The sequence below is a fragment of the Bos javanicus genome, chromosome 13 (assembly GCF_032452875.1).
Source record: "Bos javanicus breed banteng chromosome 13, ARS-OSU_banteng_1.0, whole genome shotgun sequence".
Lineage (NCBI taxonomy): Eukaryota > Metazoa > Chordata > Mammalia > Artiodactyla > Bovidae > Bos > Bos javanicus.
This window is the reverse complement of record NC_083880.1, coordinates 42,916,922-42,932,763: the sequence shown is the minus strand read 5'-3', so window position 1 is coordinate 42,932,763 and position 15,842 is coordinate 42,916,922. Positions and strand designations below refer to the sequence as shown.

Sequence of the window (15,842 nt, the reverse complement as noted above, 5' to 3'; positions counted from 1 at the left end):
CCACTTGTCTTTGGACATTTCTGATAAGCTATAACTAGGAATTTCAAAACGGAAAGTTAAAAAGTGTCATGGGTGCAGTAATCATTTAGCTAGATGTTTGCAGAACATCCCGTCTGGGGCCCATGCAACACGCAGTACCCACAGGCAAGTCGTAGTTTGAGTCTATTCTATCTGAGCATGCTCCTTACTGCTCTCTGCTCTATCAGGGGAGGCAGTCTAGTGAAGGAGGCTGCAACAATTAACTTCACAAGGGCAGCAACGATGCTTTGCTCTGTAGGGGAAGGCTGACCGGGTACGGAGTGGAGGCCGACCAAGAGTGGGAATCTGCCATCAGCGGGGAGGGGTGGGGGCCCTCTGCAAGGCCCACCACTTACCAGTCGGCCTTCTTCAGGCAGTCGACCGCGGCCCCCCGGCCCAGCAGGTACCGCACGCAGTTCCGGTGGCCCATGGAGGCTGCCTCGTGCAGAGGCCGCTTGTAGTCCCGGTTGGCGGCTTCGATGTCCAGATCCCAGGCCTCGACCAGATAGGCCAAGACGTCCCGGCGGCCGTGGCGGGCGGCGCAGTGCAGGAGGGTGTCCCCGGCCGGCCCCGCGCAGCCCGCGTGCCCCGCCGCCTGCAACTCCTCGCGCAGGGTGCACAGCCGGCCGTCCTGCACCAGCCGGCACAGACGCCGCGGATCGGCGGGCGCGGCCATGGCCGGGGGCTCGGGCCCGCCGGGGACCGCCCAGGACCCTCCTCTGAGCCCGCCCCGCCTCCGCCGGGGCCCGCCTTCGAGATCCTGCCCCGGGACCGTCTGGCCCCTGGGGACCCTCTTCCGGATGCACCCAGCCCCCAGACCCTCAGGTCTCTGGCTGACCACGCGCCCCGCAAGCCGCCGCTAACGCCGCCGCCCGCGGTGGTTTCTTTTGGGGCGAACCATCTGGACCGGCGCCTAAGGCCCGAGTCAGACGCGGCTCCGGCCCCACCTGGACGGGGTGGGATCCGCGCGTCCCCGCCCACGGCCACGCCCCCAAGGGAACCCCGCCCACAAGCTCGACCCCCGCCCACCCGCGCGGGCCGCGGCCCCTCCGCGGGTCCCAGAGCCTCGAGGAACGCTGGGAAAGTTTCTGCTCGCCTCTTCCGCGCTAGCGGAAGCTCGGATTGGACGAGGACCGCTAGCGGGGTGGGGGAGAGTAAGGATGCGCATTTCGATTGGCCGCTGGAGTCCGTCAGCGAGCCCCCTCCGAATGCGCGCTATGATTTGCCAGGGATGCGTTCCATCAGTGTCGCCCGCGGGCTCTTCTCCGGGCGGCTGCGGCGGTGGCGGCGGAGGCGGAGCTGGTGAAGGCGGTCGGCGGACTCCTCGGGGGCTTGCTCTTCTCGGGGACGCATGTTGTGCCCACGGCCCGGGGAAGCGCGGCCGGAGGATGGCGTGCGTCGGCGCTGCGCGCATCCTGGAGCTCCCGACCAGGAGGTGGAGGACATTGGTCCAGACATCGTTCCTATCTCTCCCTGCGGGCTCCTTGGGGCCCTGCCCTGAGCCGCACCCGCAGCTCGCTCACATCTTTGCCTTCCTGAGGGTGGAAGCCCTCTCCCGGAACCTGAGCGTGTGTGCCCCTCTGGAGGAGGGTCGTCAGTGATCCGCTGGTAGGGAGCGCGCTCCTTGTTCTCTGAAGTTCTCTCTAAAAGTGCCCGGCGTCGCCTCGCTTAACGCGTGCTCCTAACGGTGGCCTTTCCTCAGAAATTTCCCTCAGAAAATATTTCCTCAGAAATGTTCGTGTCCCGTTGTCCTCCAGAATCAGATCCCAACCCCTGGAAGCATCTGAGACCTTTTTGTGCAAGTCTCAGCGTGTTGTTTATTCTTTCCGTCCATCCCTGTATTCTGTCCACAGCAAACGATGTGCTGCTTCCCGGCTGTCGACCGTGTGATACCTTCCTTAGCTTGGTCTGATCTGCACCCCACGTCCAACCAGCCCAAAGGGCCCCCTCTTGTCTCTGTGGACGCCTCACCTCTTCCAGCCTCCAGTCCCAGAGTAACTCCTCTGCCCCATCCCACGGACGTCACCTTGTCTCTCTTCCTTGTGCCGCTATAGCGATTTATACCTCTGTGGGCTTCCCTCATAGCTCAGTTAGTAAAGAATCTGCCTGCAATGCAGGAGACGCCGGCTCGACCCCTGGGTTGGGAAGATCCCCTGGAGAAGGGATAGGCTACCCATTCTAGTATTCTTGGGCTTCCCTTGTGGCTCAGCTGGTAAAGAATCTGCCTGCAATACGGGAGACCTGGGTTCGATCCCTGGGTTGGGAAGATCCCCTGGAGAAGGAAATGGCTACCCACTCCAGTATTCTGGCCTGGAGAATTCCACGGACTGTGTAGTCCATGGGATCTCAAAGAGTCGACACGACTGAACGACTTTGAGAGAGCCTTCCTCCTTCATTTGAGCTATTAGAGCATGGCTGGAGGGCTGGTTGTCCTGTTTGTGCATTCTCCATTGGATCTCACGATATTTTGTTGTTAAGTTGCTTCAGTCCTGTCTGACTCTCTGCGACCCTAAGGACTATAGCTTGCCAGGCTCCTCTATTCATGGGATTCTCCAGGCAAGAATACTGGAGTGGGTTACCATGCCCTCCACCAGGGGATCTTGCCCACCCAGGGATCAAACCCACATCTCTTCTGTCTCCTGCACTGGCAGGCAGACCACCTGGGAGGCCCAGTATTTTACATATATTAATAGGAGGTGATTACTGAATGAATGTTGTGTGTAGTCTCAGGAGTACCTTCTGAGGATGACACAGGGGGCAGCCCCGTGCTCTCAGAAAGGATTTCCCAGTACCATTAGCCCACAGCTTGTTCTTCCCTTTGTCATTATACTTACCAGGCTCAGGTCTCCAGGAACCTGAAGGTTGTGAGAATGTTCTGCTTAACTTGTATGTCCCTTAGACCAGCCATTGGCAATAAGCCAGAGGTGGAGAATTTAACCCATTCTTCAAATGTATTGAAGTTTAAAACCTTAGAGATTGAAGGCAAGATGGGTATGTCAAGGCTCAGTACATTTCTCTTCCAAAACCAACACATTTTGGAGGAAATTTCACATCGCGGTTGCTCCATTCTTTGCTTGGGGTCTTGTCTCCTACCTTCAGAGAAATATTGTTCTGTTTTTAGTTGTGAACTTTGTTTTGGGTCAGTAAATCTACCCACTTAATTGAGATCTCTGATGGGAACGGGGATGTGTGAGGGTTCCCTCCACTCTGCTTGAGAAGATTTTGGGAACATATCTCAGCTTATCTTTACCTCCTGAAATGTTAGAACAGTACTCTTTATCATCGCTGGCAATGACATGATGGAGTTACTTTCAGTGACCTTGTCACAGCTCTGATTTTATTTCTTGTGGTGTCTTTGTCTGGCTTCAGTATAAGGTTATGCTGGCCTCAGAATAAGTCTGGAAGTGTTCCCTCCTCTTCAGTTTTTTTTTGAAGAGTTTGAGGGGGATTGATATTCTTTAAATGTTCAGTAGACTTTTTCAGTGAAGCAATATGTTTCTGGACTGTTCCTTTTTGGTAGGCTTTTAATGACTGATTCAATCTCCTTACTCATTATTGGTCTGTTCAGATTTTCTGTATCTCCATGATTCAGTCTTGGTAGATTGTGTGTTCCTAAGGATTTATTCATTTCTTCTAGGTTATCCATTTGATTGACCTGCAGTTATTTGAAGTATTCTTACAACCCTTCTTATTTCTGTGACATCAGTTGTAACGTTTCCTTTTCATTTCTGATTTTAGTTATTCAGATCTTCCCTTTTTCCATGATATATCTAAGAGTTGTCAACTTTGTTTTAAAAAAAGAAAACTCTTAGTTTTATTAATTTTCCCCCATATTTTTAAATTCTCTATTTCATTTATTTCTGCTCGATAGTTTTTATTATTTCCTCCCTTCTGCTAGCTTTGGGTTTAGTTTGTTCTTTTTCTAGTTCTTTTAGGTGTAAAGTTAGCTTGCTGATGTGTGATCTTTCTTATTTTTTAAAAATAAGTTTATTTATTTATGATTTGGCTGCACAGGGTCTTAGTTGCAGCACATAGGATATAGTTCCCTGACCAGGGATTGAACCTTGGCCCCCTTCATTGAAAGCTTGGAGTCTTAGCCACTGGACCACCAGGGAAGTCCCTGTGATCTTTCTTATTTTTTAATGTAAGTGTTTATAGCTATTAACTGTTAGCATTGCTTGCATTTCATCCCATACATTTTGGTATCTGTGTTATTTGTCTCAAGGTATTTTCTAATTTCTTTGTGATTTCCTTTTGACTCATTGGTTGCTTTAAAAAATGTTTTTGTTTTTAATTTTCACATATTTGTGAGTTTTCCAGTTTTCTTTCCACTACTGATTTCTTGTTTCATTGTTAGTGATTGAAAAACTTACTTTCTATAATTTCAGTGTTTTAAAATGTGTTAAGATTTCTTTCGTGGCCTTGCATGTGATCTGTCCTGGAGAATGTTCTGTGTGTACTCGCAAAGATTATATATTGTTGGGTGGAGTGTTCATTATATGTCTGTTAGGTCCAGTTGATCTAGTGTTGTTCTATCCATTCTTGAAAGTGGAGTATTGAAGTCTCCTGTTATCCTGTTGTCTGTTTCTCTCTTCAGTTCTGTCATTGTTTGCTTCCTAGATTTAGGAGCTCTGCTATTTGGTATGTGCATATTTATAATTGGTAGATCTTCTTGGTGAATTGATCCTTATATCATTTTATAATCTTCTTCTTTGTCTCTTCTAAAATTTTTGACTTAAAGTGTGTTTTGTTTAATGCTATCTATTTCTGCTTTATTGACTATGCCAAAGCCTTTGACTGTGTGGATCACAATAAACTGTGGAAACTTCTGAAAGAGATGGGAATACCAGACCACCTGACCTGCCTCTTGAGAAATCTGTATGCAGGTCAGGAAGCAACAGTTAGAACTGGACATGGAACAACAGACTGGTTCCAAATAGGAAAAGGAGTTCATCAAGGCTGTATATTGTCACCCTGTTTATTTAACTTATATGCAGAGTACATCATGAGAAACGCTGGACTGGAAGAAACACAAGCTGGAATCAAGATTGCCGGGAGAAATATCAATAACCTCAGATATGCAGATGACACCACCCTTATGGCAGAAAGTGAAGAGGAACTAAAAAGCCTCTTGATGAAAGTGAAAGTGGAGAGTGAACAAGTTGGCTTAAAGCTCAACATTCAGAAAACGAAGATCATGGCATCCGGTCCCACCACTTCATGGGAAATAGATGGGGAAACAGTGGAAACAGTGTCAGACTATATTTTTCTGGGCTCCAAAATCACTACAGATGGTGACTGCAGCCATGAAATTAAAAGACGCTTGCTCCTTGGAAGGAAAGGTATGACCAACCTAGATAGCATGTTCAAAAGCAGAGACATTACTTTGCCAACAAAGGTTCGTCTAGTCAAGGCTATGGTTTTTCCTGTGGTCATGTATGGATGTGAGAGTTGGACTGTGAAGAAGGCTGAGTGCTGAAGAATTGATGCTTTTGAACTGTGGTGTTGGAGAAGACTCTTGAGAGTCCCTGGGACTGCAAGGAGATCCAACCAGTCCATTCTGAAGGAGATCAGCCCTGGGATTTCTTTGGAAGGAATGATGCTAAAGCTGAAACTCCAGTACTTTGGCCACCTCATGCGAAGAGCTGACTCATTGGAAAAGACTCTGATGCTGGGAGGGATTGGGGGCAGGAGGAGAAGGGGACGACAGAGGATGAGATGGCTGGATGGCATCACTGACTCAATGGACGTGAGTCTCAGTGAACTCCGGGAGTTGGGGATGGACAGGGAGGCCTGGCGTGCTGCAATTCATGGGGTCACAAAGAGTCGGACACGACTGAGCGACTGATCTGATTATAGCCATAGCTCTCATGTTGTTTAATCCTCTTTGAAACTCTGAGTCATTAGTGTCCCAACAGGAACTGGCACTGTTTCAGATAGGAAAATTGAAGTACTAGCTCTTCATAGATTCTGTAACAAGTTGGTGTTGAAACCAAAAATGAACCCTCCCCTTTCCTAGTTTCCAACTAAAATTTGTGTAATGTTTCTGCCCTTTCCTTCAGCTTTTGAGTTGTGGGCTCTAGTTGTTTTTTAAACAACTAGACTAGTTGTTTTTTAAACAACTGTCTGTATGTTTGCAGCTTGATCTGTGCTCTAATAGCCATTGCCTCCATGCTCTTTTGGATTTCTTAAACTATCTCGTTCATTCCTTGGAAAAAGTTGTGTCGCCAATACCTGATGAATGAAGAGCAAGCCATCAGCAGGGTGCACGGCATCCTGCTGAGCTATGGCATAGAGGAGTCGGACCTGTATGTGCTGAACCTCATCTGATAAGTCACCGTCTCCTAGGAGGAAGTTGGTTTCTGAAGTCCTTTCTGAGATATCAGCATTTAATGGATCATCTTTACCACGGACACTGCTGTGAATGTCTTACAGCTACACAGCCACAACTAAGTGCTCCCTGAGTGTGGACCCTGGGTGGGCGTTGTGGAGTCTGATGGAGCACCCCCTCCTTGCCGAGGCAGAGGCCTGCGTGTGCCAACACCTGTCTGACCTCTACACTGCCCCTGCTGTACGTGAAGAGTCTGTAGGGAGGGCTGGGGAGGTGTCACCTTTTCTCTTTGGAAGACTGTGTCTTGGTGGTCAAGTTTGGCTAAAAGTTATTTTAGGTTTATTTTCAAAATCTTCCTTCAATCTCTGCTTTGAAGCCTTAATCTTTGTCATTGGTCCCTTAGAGAAATAAAAGGCCACCGATTCTTTAATTTGGAAGGAATTTTAAAAAGCATTTCACCCAATTTCCCCTTCTGTTGAGCAGTCCCAACAGAGGATGGTCATCTAGCTTTTGAACACTGATCAGTAAGGATAGCTTTACAAGGCAGCCCTCTGTCCTGGTAACAACTTGGGTTATTTGGAAGGACCAGAGAAATGAAGGGCTTTCTGCCCCCATCGTGTAGAATCCATCATCAGGGGTTCTTAAATGTTGTCTTGGAAGCCAGGAGCAACCCCAGCCTCATTTTGGTAGTTTATCACCTGATCTTTTCAATTTCTTGCTCTTTCCCTAATTTCTCTTCTGTAAGAGAAGACGGGGGCAGAACACAGAGGACTATTTCCAGCTTCTCCTTAACTCACTGTGTGTCAGCATGAAGCCCTTCATTTCTCTGGTCCTTCCAAATAACCCAAGTTGTTACCAATACAGCGGGCTGCCTTGTAAAGCTATCCTTACTGATCAGTGTTCAAAAGCTAGATGACCATCCTCTGTTGGGACTGCTCAACAGAAGGGGAAATTGGGTGAAATGCTTCTTATGTAATCTGTAATCTGTAATGTAATCTGTAATGATTACAGCAAGAAAACTACCATCCAACTGACACATGAACAAACAGCTGATCCTAAGACACAAAGTGGGGCCTCTCCAGGTGGTGAAAATAATGATGTTTGCAGGTAAGGGGCTGCCATTCCTGGAAGATTTCTTGTCACTGCGTCCCCCTTCCGACCACCTGCCGGAGTGTCTTTACCTTAATCTATTATTGAACTGCTGCAATTAAATCATCCAAAAAGCAGTTATTAAGGAATAATTGCTTTTTATTCCTACTCCAGGGGGCATCCACCCTGGATGGACAGATGGCCTATCTGGTGGGGGTTGATCTGGCCTGTTATCTATCAACACATCTGCTCAGACACGGATGGCTGTGGGGTGGCCAGTCATGTGACTTTCTTGTTCAGTGTCAGGAGCTCCTGGGTTTCTGTACGGTGAAGTTTAGAAGGGCCTCCCACCTTCACATGCATCCCCAGATGAATGTCTAGTGTTCTGCCAGGGTTACCTAGTTGTGTTGCCTGGCTCCTAAAATGCTTGGTCATTCTTTGTCTGAGCTTTGCTCACATGGCTTTCCCTCCCTGTGTGTTACAGGCACACAGCTGAGGAGCAGACTGAAGCCCAGGGAGGTCAAGGGGCACCTTGTTGGAGCTGCCAGGGCCTCAACCCCAACCCAGGTGGCTCTGCCTGCACTCTGCTGCTCCCTTCACCACCTGGCATTTAGTTCTCATCGGTACTAAGAGCGTGCCGCTGTCAGGTGCCTGGCTGCAGCAAGATGAGCGTGGGCAGATCCTGATTAGGGCACCGTGGGAGTGTGTCTTCCTGGTCAGAGGTGACCCCCTTCCTCTTGGCATCCCCAGGCACCAGGAAGACCTCCACCCTGGTCACGTATGCCGAGAAGTGGTCTCAGAGCAGATTTCCACACGTGACCTTCAACAAGAACATCACCAGGTAGCCGGAGCTCATCTCCCCAAGCCACGTCATCTGCAAGACATTCCACTCTGTGGCCTTCAGTCATGTCGAGCTCCTGGTGCCGCTGTCACCGTCACATCCGGTCACTGCTTTTCACAGGAGAGAACTTAGTGCCTAATCTCCCTTATAGGCAGGGAATATAACAAAAGATTTAGTGATTTATACTTTTACCCCAGAGAGATACATTGTCACCCAGGGAGGCAGGCTTGTGTGTCTGGAGTTTAGGCACGGGTCAGACGATGTGTCTGCAGTCCCGGGCACCAATGGCCTGGTTGACGCGTTCAGATCAGACTGTTCTTGGAAGCAGGAGGGGAAAGGACAGGGCTAAGAGGCACTAGACCCAGGCTCCTGAGGCCTCTGAGTTGTGTTCCCTGGGATAGGAAGGCTTCAGGGAGCTTCAAGGTCCCCCTGGGATAAGAAGGTTTCAGGGAGCTTTGAGGTCCCCCTGGGGCCTACTGGAGTCCTGTCTACACTGTGGAAGAGTGGTGTCTGTTGTGAGCCACTTTGTCTCCTGGGTTATTAGATGTGTATTTTGGAAAGCCGAATGGAGCCCTTTCCAGTCCCACGTGGCCTGGAAGCACTCAGCCCTTTAAGCCTTTTTCCTCACCTGGATGAGCCATTGCCAGGGACCTGGTGGTGTCATCAGAGAGACGGGGGCAGGGCCTGGGGGACACAAGTCCCACGTGGCCAGGAAGGCCCACCCTGTGCCCTCAGGATGTGCCTTCCAGATACCAGTTGAGAAAGAAGCTGAATCTCTTCAAGTCAACGCCCTTCATGGTCAACTGTCTCCTTGCTGAAGGGAAGGGCGGCTTCATTAGGGCCATGCTCTGTGTAACACTCGAGGCCTTGTTCACCTCGGCTGACGAGAAGCTGATGATCAACCATGTGCCCATCTGGTGCAAGAATAGCCAGGGGCAGCAAGTCATGGTGGAACAGAGCAAAAAGCTGGTGAGCCACTCAGTGTCCCTGGAGTCTGGGCTTGGGAGGATGAAGGCGCGATCTGGGGCCCAAGTCTAAATTTTTGATATTAGAGGGAGGCTAGGTTTTAAGTGAGCTGGATGTGGGGCCGGATTAGGACGTCCATGCAAAAACGTACAGCCAGCAGCAGAGGGTCAGGAGGGACTGACCCTGGAGGGACTCATTGTTCAGGGGCAGCGGGATGAGAGTGGGTGAGACGTGGCTGTGCAGGACGGAGCAGGGACAGAAGCTCGTACAGGTCAGGGCCTGATGGAGACAGGAAAGGAAATAGAGCAAAGCCTGGAAGCACGTTGTTGGAGGTGACAGGAAACCAGCTTCCGGAAGGCGGGAGTGATCGCTCATTGAACTGAAAGCATCAGGAACAGGAGGGCCGAAGGACATCACCTGAATTGGCAGGCCAGGTGCAGGGCTGGGTGGGGAACGACCCAGCTCAGGGCATCACCCACAGCAGTACAGACAGGGGAGCCGGGTGCCCCTGATAGAAACTCTGGTTCCTTCAGCTGCACAGATTTCATAGTCTTGTATTCATTCCTATGACTTTGTCTATTCTGGGTCTGAACATTTTTCTTTAACCTGATTTGGTCAAAAATGGTTTTAAAAATAGAATCAATTGGGCAGGATTTGAGAGACTTGTCTAAAACACAGAAGTCAGTAAATGAGAAACAGACTTTAAATGATACAGAAGACATTTTCAAAATTTTGTGAATTCTCTGTGTAAGTAGAAAATATCATGATGCATCGGAAAGATTAATGAAAGAAAAACTGCTGACACAGCTTCCATTCTGGTTGGAAACTGACACTGAGGGTTTCCAGTATGCTTCCTGGGAGCCAGAAGATCCTGGGTCTCACCCCCTTGCCATGAGGGGAAAGTCTGTGTCCCTGAACTCATTGGCCTCCCTCTGCAGCCCTGGAGTGAGGGGCTGGTTGCCTGTGGGTGCTGAAGACATTTTGCTAACTGCTTTCTGTACATTACATTGTTTTATCCTTACAGTAACCCTGTGAAAAAGTGAAACTTGTCTGTTTTACACATGGAAACACTGATGCTTAAAGAGGTAAAGCAGGCTTATAGCGGGGAAGGTGGCAGAGTTGAGATCTGAACCCACCATCTGAATCACCATGCTTTCTGTTTATCCCCTGGGCTAAAACTTATAGGAATAACCGAAGGGACAGAACCAAACTTTTTCTCTATCTTGTGCTTTTCGAGGAGCAGTCTGGCCACGTCCATGTGGCCACACTGAACAGCGTCCATGAAGGACGTGAAGCCGTACCTGTCTCTGCAGTCCGGTTCATACTGGCACCTGGAGCCCAGACCCAAAGCAACAGCTGAGAACAGTCACCGCTTCAAACCTGAAGGCACTGACTCTGGGTGCCCCAGGACTGTAATCTAAAGAACACCAGTATCTACATCTTTTCTTTGCCCTATTGTTGTTCCTTCACTCAGTCGTGTCCGACTCTTTGCGATCCCATGGACTGCAGCATGCCAGGTCTCTGTCCCTCACCATTTCCCAGAGTTTGCCCAACTTCATGGCCATTCAGTCGGTGATGCCGTCCAACCATCTCATCCTCTGTTGCCCTCTTTTCCTTTTACCTTCAGTCTTTCCCAGAATCAGGGTCTTTTCCAATGAGTTGACTGTTCTCATCAGGTGGCTGAAGTATTGGAGCTTTGCCATAAACCTTTTCAATTTCAGACCCCAGGCCTGAGACTGACTTCTTTATCTTTGTGTTTGGGGAGGGGAAGGGGTAATAGTACCCGCCTCTGAGGGGTTGTGATGGTTCATTATTCCTTCACCAAGTATTTATGAAGTGCCTATTCAGCACTGTTCTAGACACTGAAGATAAAGCAGCAGAGTCCTTGCTGTCAGAGCCTAAGATGTAGTGTGGGTAACAGCAAATACAGATATACTGATGACAAATACATTTGTGAAAAGTGCTAAGAAGAGTGTAAGTCAGGAAAGTTGAAAAGTGATGGTGAGAGGGCCTGAAGGTTTCAAGTTAGCACTGAGAGAAGGCACAGACCTTAAGTAAATGGGAGTTCTCCATGTGGATTTGACAACTCATGTACATGTCACCCATATCCTGGGGGGCTCCTGTAGCAGCATGGAGGCAGTGATGCTGGATCTGGGTGAGTGGGTGGCTGAGGCCAAGTCAGGTAGGGCCCTTGACCCATTTCATGCTTTTCAGTTTTATTTTCATTGAGGTAGGGAGCCATTGAAGTATTTTGACAGAACTGAATCTAGAGTTTTTAAAAGAGCTTTGTGGCCACTGAATTAAGTAGACAGAAGTGAGGCAAGAGACCCACTTAGGCTATTAAAATAATCCACCCCCCTCCAAAAGTAGGGAATTTCCTAGCGGTTCAGTGGTTAAGATTCCATGTTTCCACTGCAGGGGACATAGGTTTGATCCCTGGTCAGAGAACTAGGATGCTGCATGCCATGTAGCCCAGCAAAAAATGAAAAAATAAATAATCCAAGTGAGGTATGATGGCAATTTGGCCCATGGTAGAAGTAGTGAGAAATGGTCTACCCTGGATAGATTTTGAAAGGAGAGCTGAACAGGCTTGGTGATAGACCTACTATGTCATGAGCAGGGAGGAATCAAGTAGAATCCCAAGGTTTTGGCCTGAGAAACTGCAAGCATCAGGGACTTAGCATCCTGGAGGTGAGAAAGGTTATGGACGGAGTTGGGGTGGGAGAAGAGCTGAGAGCTCAGCTTTGAACATAATTTTAAGTGCCTATAGGATATCAGAGTGAATGAGTGAGACAAGGAGCATGGGGTTCAAGGAAGAGGTGTGGACTAGAAATACTAGTGTAGGTGTCACTATTGTGGGGTGACACTGGATAAGATCAGAGCCTGGAAAAGATTACTTGGAGTGTGAACCAAGAGTTGAGGACTAGATGGGCTTTGCCTGATACCATCAAGAAAGACTCAGTAACCCTTACTCTATTTTTCTTTTTTCTTTTTTTCTTCATTCTTCTATTTGATTTTATTATTTTTCTAGTCCTCCCTTCCTAGCTTTTTTGTCAGTCTGTTCTGAAGGAGATCAGCCCTGGGATTTCTTTGGAAGGAATGATGCTGAAGCTGAAACTCCAGTACTTTGGCCACCTCATGCAAAGAGTTGACTCATTGGAAAAGACTCTGATGCTGGGAGGGATTGGGGGCAAGAGGAGAAGGGGACGACAGAGATGGCTGGATGGCATCGCTGACTCGATGGACCTGAGTCTCAGTGAACTCCGGGAGTTGGTGATGGACAGGGAGGCCTGGCGTGCTGTGATTCATGGGGTCACAAAGAGTCGGACACGACTGATCGACTGATCTGATCTGATCTGATCTGATTGAAAATAATTTAGTGAGTGATGGAGTAAAAATTGTTTTACACTTTAGTTTCTGGATTCCCAATCTATCAGTATATGCTTCTACATTATTTTAAAGAATTCACCAAAAGTATGTTTGGACAAATATGAATGCTGGTTGTGATATTTAGTATTATGGTCAGTGAAATTCTTTTGCAGTTTCTAAGTGTCAGTAGGAAGCCAATATAAGGAGCTATTGAATTTATAAAGACATTTCTAATTAATTTTAAATCATCAGTTGCTAGTAGTTTTCACTAGCACAAATTTTGAAATTACAAGTTACTCTGTAACAAATAGGCAAATCTCTTGGTTGTAGCTCATTTGTACAAAAATAATGCCATATTAAAGAGAACCAAAGTTATAAAACTAATAGATAAAACTTTCTTTTGTGTTTTTAGGATCCGTTGAATTGTTACTTTGTGTTTCACAACTGGGAATTTGTGAATGGATTCTTCCCTCATCGACTAGTTCTAATTGCTTTATAAAAAATCTAAAACTGATTTTTTAGGTCAGTTTTCATATTTGGCCCAAAAGAAAAATATATTTACATGTGTATTTCAAATTAAAAACAAACCTACCTGATCGCATATTTTTTAAAGGCCTTGTGGGAAAATTTAATAGTTGTAAATCATTATTAGGACAGACTTGTGATGTCACCCTTCTCTTTTCGTTGTGTAAACCCTTAAAAGACCCTTTTGGGGGTTCCACTCTTGAGGGAAGTCAGAGAGCCTGGGACGGGAGCGGAGGGGCAGTTTCGGGCAGCTAAACTGGGCGGGAAGCCTGGGACCCCGGCTCGGACCTAGCTCGACCCCTACGCAGCGCAGCTCCGCCGCCCCGCCGCGACGTCACGCCCGGACGGTGACGCCCGCCACGGCGTCGTCTGCCCGTCTCTAAGATGGCTGCGGGCCCCGGGAAGGGGCGGGCCTGGGAGGGCGCGGCGGGTTGGCCGCCTCCCGACGCTCATTGGCCAACTCTGACCGGCTCTGGGCGGGCCCGCCGGCCGGCAGGGACGTCAGGGCGGCGGGCTCGCGGCGGCGGCTGCGGCGGCGGCTCCCCTCGGCGGCGGCGGGCTGCGCGGGCGAGACTGGCCGTGCTGGCCACGGAATGAGGAAGCGGACCGAGCCCGTCGCCCTGGAGCATGAACGCCGTACCGCCTCGGGCTCGCCCTCCGCCGGCCCGGCCGCCGCGGCGCTGGACGCCGACTGCCGCCTGAAGCAGAACCTGTGCCTAGCGGGCCCTGGGCCGGCCGAGCCGCGCTGCGCCGCGGACGCGGGCATGAAGCGGGCGCTGGGCAGGTGAGGGGCGGTGGGGGCGGCTGGGGCCCGCGCCCCTTCGGAGCTGACCGCCCCGCGCCCCGCCGGCCTCTTTGAGCCGGCCCATCCCTGGGTGCCTCCCCGAGCGGGCCTGCGGGCCACCCCCCGGCGCCCGGCTGGAGAGCGCCTCCCTACGAGGATGGGGGAGCCCCTGGATGCCCGGTGGTGGAGGGGGGGGGGGGCCGGGGAGCGCGCGCGCGGCGTGTACCCAGCATCCCTCCCGCGGGGTGGGCAGCTCACCGGCGCCCGCGGGGCCCCTGGGGACGGTGGAGGGTCCGCAGTGTGCAGTCGCGGGGGTGCGCCGCCTTCTCGGGGAGGTTGAGGGCTCGGCGGGGTGCGGGGTCGTGGGGCGCTGTGCCCTCGAATCCAGAGGGCAGGTGGATACCCGGCGATCGCGAGCCATTGGCCTCTGATGTGTGGAACGCGTCCACCCGAGTCGACCCCTTGGGAAGCGCTGTCCGGTCTGGAACATGTCTTCGGCTTCCCTTTGGGGAGATGAACTCGTTGACGTTGAATTCATCTCGCAGTTGAGAGAGGAGTGTTTTTCACGCCGGCTGGACCCTCCTCTAGGCTGGTGTCTATTATCTGGCTGTTGGTGAAACTTATCACTCATGACAGTTTTGAAGTCTTGATGTTTCTTGGTGACTGAAAAAGTTAGTATGTAATGTTCTCAGATGTTGTAGCAAGAGTCACTGCTTTTGGGATCCCCTGGAATGCCCTTAATTGACACAGGCCTCTGCAGTAAAATATTTATCCAAAGAGCCCCTAAAAAATGTTAACTTAGATCGCAAAAGTTAAACTATATACACATCTCACCTCAGTCAGTGGTTCCCTTTCCTGCTGGAAGTCCAAGGATCGACAGAATTTTTGTTTTTGTGTAAAATTATCTAGCAACTGACCAGCATCTCTTGTGAAGATAATCTGTTTTGTGGAAAGGTTTATCTGCATTAAAAACGCACAGTTGGCTTTGATGCACTTTTATTAACAGATTTGACATAACACTTAGGTTGTAAGCTCTTCCTTTGAAGAAGACAAATTGTGATGCACAGTAATGTTTGGGGAAGCAATCGCCCTTGAAAGATCTACTGTATTAAAAGAGTCTGATTATTTTTATTTTTGAGTTGAGGACAAAGAGAGACATTCTAGTGGTGCCACTTCCTTTGAATAAACAAAAGGCTGTTACGGGAATAAAAAGAAAAGCAGAGGGCAGGAAGGGCAAATTTGTGAGTTACCCCATGGTTCTTTCCCTGTTGCCTGAAATGTTCTCCTGGATCTTCTCCTCCTGAGTTTTCTCCTTCAGCCTGGTCTCTGCTCAGCTGTCACCTCTTCAGAGAGGCTTTCTCAAACTAGCACATCCAAAATAGCCATTGGCCCCCACTGACCCCTTTCTGCTTACTTGTTTCTTCATCCCCCTTAATTGCCTGCTCACTTGACTGGCTTTGGGCATAGTCTCCCACAGAATGGAAGCCCTGTGAGAGCAGGGACATTGTTCTTGGGGCCTCTGTCTTCAGAGGCACATCTTAGGTGGGAGAAAATATTTTGTTGAATGAATATCCAGAATAGATTCCTAGAAGTGGAACTGCTAAGCCAAGGGGTGTATGCTGATGACTGAAAGTGCCCTCCCAAGAACTTGTACGACTGGTACACCCTCCACTAATGTCAGTCTCCTCACCCAAATATTGAATATTACCAGATATTTTGATCTTTTTCTACTTGGTTGCTGAAAATTGACATCTGATTTGTAACTTTAATTTGCCTTTCTTAGTGGTTAGGTGGCAGTTTTTGTATGTTTTTGTAAGCCTATTATACATCTTTGGAATTATTTCCGTCTTGAACCATCTTTGTTTGAGTCCCCTTGCACATTTCTTTTAACTTTCTGTTGTGCACATTTTCAATAGACA

At 49.2% G+C, this 15,842-nt stretch overlaps 2 protein-coding genes across 10 annotated transcripts in view; one reads left to right on the top strand and one right to left on the bottom strand.

The window, feature by feature from the left end:
- ANKRD16 (ankyrin repeat domain 16) overlaps positions 1-971 on the bottom strand; it is a 36,066-nt gene extending 35,095 nt beyond the window's left edge. For 6 of the 7 annotated variants that reach the window (XM_061436457.1, XM_061436450.1, XM_061436452.1 and 3 more), the window contains exon 1: positions 375-782. In XM_061436457.1, coding sequence (XP_061292441.1) covers positions 375-694 — 320 coding nt within the window. In that variant the 5' untranslated portion in view covers positions 695-782. Of the gene's footprint in view, positions 1-374 lie in introns of all 7 variants that reach the window. The other variant, XM_061436456.1, reaches the window with a different exon arrangement.
- A 257-nt stretch (positions 972-1,228) lies between these two features.
- ABHD12 (abhydrolase domain containing 12, lysophospholipase) overlaps positions 1,229-15,842 on the top strand; it is a 65,903-nt gene continuing 51,289 nt past the window's right edge. Inside the window, exons 1-2 of one of the 3 annotated variants that reach the window (XM_061436447.1) lie at positions 1,229-1,626; positions 8,189-8,382. In XM_061436447.1, the coding sequence (XP_061292431.1) occupies positions 8,345-8,382 (38 nt within the window). In that variant the 5' untranslated portion in view covers positions 1,229-1,626; positions 8,189-8,344. Of the gene's footprint in view, positions 1,627-6,129; positions 8,383-9,014; positions 9,249-13,613; positions 13,924-15,842 lie in introns of those variants that run through there. The other 2 variants (XM_061436446.1, XM_061436445.1) reach the window with 2 other exon arrangements.